The sequence below is a fragment of the Taudactylus pleione genome, unplaced genomic scaffold, assembly GCF_031769625.1.
Source record: "Taudactylus pleione unplaced genomic scaffold, aTauple2 ptg001183l, whole genome shotgun sequence".
Taxonomy (NCBI): Eukaryota; Metazoa; Chordata; class Amphibia; order Anura; family Myobatrachidae; genus Taudactylus; species Taudactylus pleione.
In genome coordinates this window covers 1,364,523-1,371,018 of record NW_028285584.1, presented here as the reverse complement: position 1 = coordinate 1,371,018, position 6,496 = coordinate 1,364,523, and the positions used below count along the sequence as shown (strand labels likewise).

At 43.0% G+C, this 6,496-nt stretch overlaps 1 protein-coding gene across 1 annotated transcript in view; it reads right to left on the bottom strand.

Annotated features, from left to right (window-relative positions):
• Positions 1-1,319: 1,319 nt before the first annotated feature.
• LOC148453325 (transport and Golgi organization protein 6 homolog) overlaps positions 1,320-6,496 on the bottom strand; it is a 106,150-nt gene continuing 100,973 nt past the window's right edge. Inside the window, exon 17 of the mRNA XM_088462286.1 lies at positions 1,320-2,402. Coding sequence (XP_088318412.1) covers positions 2,226-2,402 — 177 coding nt within the window. The 3' untranslated portion in view covers positions 1,320-2,225. The remainder of the gene's footprint in view (positions 2,403-6,496) is intronic.

Here is a 6,496-nt window from a genome sequence, read left to right as displayed (position 1 = left end):
CAGTTACCTACCTGATCTCTCCATCACTGTGGATAACTCGACAATCCACCCTGCCCCACAAGCTCGCTGCCTAGGTGTCATCCTTGACTCTGAACTGTCCTTTGTTCCCCACATTCAATCTGTCTCAAAATCATGTTACATACATCTAAAAAACATAATTCGACCATTTCTCACACAAAGCACTGCAAAAACTAATCCATGCACTCATTATTTCCCGCATTGACTATTGCAATAGTCTCCTTACTAGTCTTCCCAAAAACAGGCTATCGCCATTACAATCTATTAAGATGCAGCTGCAAGGCTGATCGTCCTTGCCAAACGTTCACCGTCTGCTGCTCCACTCTGTCCCTCCATTGGTTGCCAGTTTTCTACCGTAATCAATACAAAATACATTTACTTACACATAAGGTTATTAACCAAACCACACCAACATACATCTATCTCTTCACTCATCTCAAAATATCTCCCAACCCGTCCTCTCCACTCAGCACAAGATCTGCGTCTCTCATCCCCGTGCATTACTTGCTCCCATTCATGGTTACAGGACTTTTTATGGGCTGCACCCACTCTGTGGAATGCCCTCCCACGCACAATAAGACTTTCATCTAGTCTCCAAACATTCAACTGTTCCCTGAAAACTCACCTCTTCAGACTCCAGATTCCTGAACAGCCCGCATAACCTTCATAGCTTCCACAGCTAATTAGATCCCCTTTCACAGTCCACACACAACCTCACACAGTCTTTCTTGCATATCCTCCTGACATTTGGCCAACATTCCTGTGTGACTGGATCATAAAGCCCACCAAGAAACTCTGCATTCTGGCTAGACCAAAATGGAATATATAGCACCTATCCTTGTGTATCAATGCCCATATCCCTATGGATTGTAAGCTTGCAAGCAGGGCCTTCCTACCTCTATGTCTATCTGTTATTACCTATTTTTGTTCAATGTTTCCAATTGTAAAACGCGTATAAGGAAATATGTTGCACTATACAAGAAACGGTTAATAAATAAGTAAAAGTGTTCTCAAGACCACGTTGTAAATTACCCCAGTGGCCAGCAAGAGGTACTGCACGCAGTAAAATTATATTTTACCTGGGAAGTTTGGGCCATATTCAATTAGAGACGAAAAGCCTTTTTCGCCTGTTTTTTTTTTTTTTAAATTTCGCCAAATTCAATTCCAGGACAATTTCGCCTAAACGGAAACTCGATGCATTGAATTCTCCAAAAAAGATTCTCCAATCAATAGCAGGTGAAAAGAAGTACAAAATCTTTATTTTGGGTTGCGAACGTGGGGAAACTACTCAGAACCCTTGGTACAGCCCCCCAAAAGACAAATCTGAAAAAAAAAAAAAAATCCTAAGAACACCCAAAAAAAAAAATTGAATTTTTGAGGTAAAAATGTAAATAGTGGGGGGACAAGCATAAAAATGAGCGCAATAGGTTTCATGGGGTGCTGCAAGGATGGGTCAGGTGTTTTTGGGATTGCAGGTGCACGCAGCAGGTGGATTTTTCACGTTTTTAAAAAGTTCACTTTAGAGACATACAAATATGCTAGCGCCCATTTTCAAGTACCCCGAATTTCACTGGACTACTTATTTTCACCAAAAAATACTGCTTAATGCTATTCTTTTACAAAGATGCTAATAGCAAGCAATTTACACAACTTAAGTACACAAAATAGCTTTATTAGGGCTATTAGTACACATCTATATTGATTTCCTGTTAGTGCATCTTTTTCTGGGGTACAGACTGATTTCCCCAATTCTTTCAGTACTTTTCGCCTGTTCCGCATTCGCCTAATTCCCTTTTCGCCTATTTTGCAATCGAATTAGGCGAAAATCGGGGAACGCACGGAATGATTTCGCCTCTGAAACAGGCAAATGAGGCGGAAAGTCAACAGGCCAAAATATTCTGACTTTTCGCCTCTAATTGTCTACCCTTCTTTGTGTGTAACCAATGCTCCTCTAAAGAATAGAATGACCTCTAATCACATTTATACCACAAATAGCATTACCTTTACTACAAGTTATTGTGTGTTTTTAAAAACACAATTTAGGTAATGAAGCAACATTATAAAACATTGTAGGATAATAATAAAGATAATGTCCAGTTAAAATCCTTATTGCTGCTGTTGTGGGAACAGAGCTGTCTAAGCCTCCAAAATGCCCCTTTCTGTCACACACATATACAGAGATATTTCCAGGATGGGTTTCACATTTCTTAAGGTAAAACAATAATTTTCTTCTCCAGTTTCTGTGGGGGGAACAGAATCGCCCTCATGATGGTGTCCAATTCCTCCAGTGCGAGCTGTGCGTGCAGTACAGACACAGAGTCCGACTCGCACCGCACCACAAATTTCAACAAGCGGTACAAGTCCCGGAGCACGTCACGTAATACCTGGGGGAACACGTGGGAGAGGAGGGTCAGAGACATCTTTCAACGAGGAGAACACACATCATAACAGTATTTAGTGGGGACTCCAGCTTCCAACAAAACATGTAAAAAAATAAAGACTATAATATTATTTTTGTGGTCATTTATATTTATTTTAATTGCATAAACATATTGTACACCACTGGGAGGGAATACCGGCGGCTCAATAGTCCTGACAGCGGCATCCCGATATCTGAAGATCCCGACAGGGGTGGTAAGTATGCTATCCCTACCCCTCTCCCCTACTAACCCTCCCTTAGTGGCGCCTAACCTCCCCCCCTAGTGCCTAACCCTAACTCCCCCCTTTCCAGCATCCTAAACCTAACCTTCCTGGGGGGGTGCCTAACTCTAACCTTCCCCCGGGGGTGCCCCCTCCATGTTGTCTAACCATCCCCGGTGGGTGCCTAACCCTAAGTCCCCCCAGGGATGCCTAAACCTCCCCCCCCCCACCACCGCAGCTAAGGGCTAAGAAACCCAGCGTACCTTCGTTCGGGATGCCGGCTTTTGGGATTTTGGCGTGGGGCTAAAAGTAGGCGTCGGGATTTCGACACCTATCTTTAGTCCCAGGTCGGGTTTCCACTGTCGGGATTCCGACGACTGGCATCCCGGCCGCCAATAATCTAACTACATCCCAGTGGGAGAATAGGCCAGTGGAAATAGACAGGCTGAAGAGGTGTACATCCAGTGTGGGAGAGAGGGCAAAGAACATAGGTAAGCAAGGGCAGGTTGTAGGGTGATGAGATGATGATATGGGTGTAGGAGAAGGTGGGTGTGTTGTGCGGGGTCCGGCAAGAAGAGATATCTTGGTGATTGGTGTCAATTTTCTCTCTGTAGTAGATGACAAAGCCAAATGGGCTGTGAGAGAGTAAGGCAGAGGTTCCCAAACTCCCCATTACAGTCCAGGTTTTAAGGATATCCATGCTTGAGTCCAGATGGTTAAATCAAATTTACTGAGGTACTAATTAAGTTACCTATGCTCACGCATAGATATCCTTAAAACGTGGACTGTAATGGCGGAGTTTGGAAACCTCTGGAGCAAGGGGAAGGTGGTGCAAGTAGCCAGAACAGTGAGTTACAAGCAGTAAAGCAGGGGTTATAAGAATGGGTGGATAATAAATAAGTAAAGCATGTTTGCATGGCAATGTTGGGAGATAAAACCTGACTTTATAGTAGAGGAAATCTATGTTGGAGCGAAGGATGGGGAAATAGGAGAGATGATAAAGGAAGGGGAAACAGGAAAGATGATAAACGATGGGGAAATAGAAGAGATCATTATAAAGGATGGGGAAATAGGAGAGATGATAAAGGATGGGGAAATAGGAGAGATGATAAAGGATGAGGAAATAGGAGAGATGATAAAGGATGGGGAAATAGGAGAGATGATAAAGGATGGGGAAACAGGAGAGATGATAAAGGATGGGGAAACAGGAGAGATCATTATAAAGGATGGGGAAATAGGAGAGATGATAAAGGATGGGGAAACAGGAGAGATGATAAAGGATGGGGAAATAGGAGAGATCACTATAAAGGATGGGGAAACAGGAGAGATGATAAAGGATGGGGAAACAAGAGAGATGATAAAGGATGGGGAAATAGGAGAGATCATTATAAAGGATGGGGAAATAGGAGAGATCATTATAAAGGATGGGGAAATAGGAGAGATGATAAAGGATGGGGAAACAGGAGAGATGATAAAGGATGGGGAAATAGGAGAGATGACAAAGGATGGGGAAATAGGAGAGATCATTATAAAGGATGGGGAAATAGGAGAGATGATAAAGGATGGGGAAACAGGAGAGATGATAAAGGATGGGGAAATAGGAGAGATGACAAAGGATGGGGAAATAGGAGAGATCATTATAAAGGATGGGGAAACAGGAGAGATGATAAAGGATGGGGAAACAGGAGAGATGATAAAGGATGGGGAAACAGGAGAGATGACAAAGGATGGGGAAACAGGAGAGATGATAAAGGATAGGGAAACAGGAGAGATGATAAAGGATGGGGAAACAGGAGAGATGATAAAGGATGAGGAAATAGGAAAGATGATAAAGGATGGGGAAATAGGAGAGATGATAAAGGATGAGGAAATAGGAGAGATGATAAAGGATGGGGAAACAGGAGAGATGATAAAGGATGAGGAAATAGGAGAGATGATAAAGGATGGGGAAATAGGAGAGATCATTATAAAGGATGGGGAAACAGGAGAGATGATAAAGGATGGGGAAATAGGAGAGATGATAAAGGATGGGGAAATAGGAGAGATGATAAAGGATGAGGAAATAGGAGAGATGATAAAGGATGGGGAAATAGGAGAGATAAAGGATGGGGAAATAGGAGAGATGATAAAGGATGGGGAAATAGGAGAGATGATAAAGGATGGGGAAACAGGAGAGATGATAAAGGATGGGGAAACAGGAGAGATGATAAAGGATGAGGAAACAGGAGAGATGATAAAGGATGGGGAAACAGGAGAGATGATAAAGGATGGGGAAATAGGAGAGATGATAAAGGATGGGGAAATAGGAGAGATCATTATAAAGGATGGGGAAATAGGAGAGATGATAAAGGATGGGGAAACAGGAGAGATGATAAAGGATGAGGAAATAGGAGAGATGATAAAGGATGGGGAAATAGGAGAGATCATTATAAAGGATGGGGAAACAGGAGAGATGATAAAGGATGGGGAAACAGGAGAGATGATAAAGGATGAGGAAACAGGAGAGATGATAAAGGATGGGGAAATAGGAGAGATGATAAAGGATGGGGAAATAGGAGAGATGATAAAGGATGAGGAAACAGGAGAGATGATAAAGGATGGGGAAATAGGAGAGATGATAAAGGATGGGGAAATAGGAGAGATGATAAAGGATGGGGAAATAGGAGAGATGATAAAGGATGGGGAAACAGGATGCCTGAGAGAAAAAGTCTGGCGGTCTGGTGAAACTGATCCAGATAGTGTGGGTAGTGGAGGAGATGTAAGGGGGAGAGATGTATCAAGCCTTGGAGAAAAATAAAGTGGAGTGAGATAAGTACCAACCAATAAGCCTCTATCACGTTACAGGCTGTGTTTGAATAATGACAGTTAGAAGCTGGTTAGTACTTCATCTCTTTCCAAGATTTGATACATCTCCACCATGGTCCAGGAAAGTGACCATTGGGATCAGTGTGCCCAGCAGTCACACAGAGATGGCAGCAGCAGCAGTGAGCTATTATCACTACTACCATCTCTCTCAATGCCATTCCATGCAAAGACTTTACACTTCTTGTCAGTGAAATAAGCCTCATAGCATACACGTGCCGCTCCGTCTGGAACAGATTATATGCGTCGCCATGGAAACCAGCTGAGCGTAAAAGCTTCGGCCTAGCTGTGACTACGACCTGTTCTGCTGCTATGACAACCGATCGGAAACCATGGCTATGTAAAATAAAAAACCCTGCCAAAAAAAATGAATAAGTGACAGTGAGAGCAGAGGACCAGGCCCAAGTCGGTGCTTTTTGACAGTTCAGTAAACGGAACAGATGTTGGGAAAACATGATTATATAACCGCACACACTCCTCAAACATTTATTAGATAGTAACCTTTCCAAAACCATAGAATTCAGATGACTAGGGTCAGCTAAGATACCTCTAGTCCTCTTTAGTACTCTACTCTCATAGAGATCCTAACTTTGTGGCAATTTTACACCAGTCAGTCTTAACATTTACATACATTCAACTACGAGAACTGTTTCTACTCCACAATTTCTTGACCGCTGCCCAAGTCTTAAATACTTTGTTGGTAGAAAACATACAGCAGAAAGAAATTCACTACAGTAAACCGTTCCTTCTGGAATTTTGTAAAACTCTGCATGAGGCACGGGAGACCGCCGGCTTTGCAGATCCCGGCAAGTGCGTACAAATACGCAGATCTTTCCTATGGTTACGCAGAATGGCCGCCTGAACAGAGATGTAGGAACCACTTTATCTGTGTACGGGATAGCAGACGCCACTCCCTGCCAAACAGTCAGTCATTCTGCTAAGAAAACCCCTCTACGAGCAGCATTGCAAATGTGAC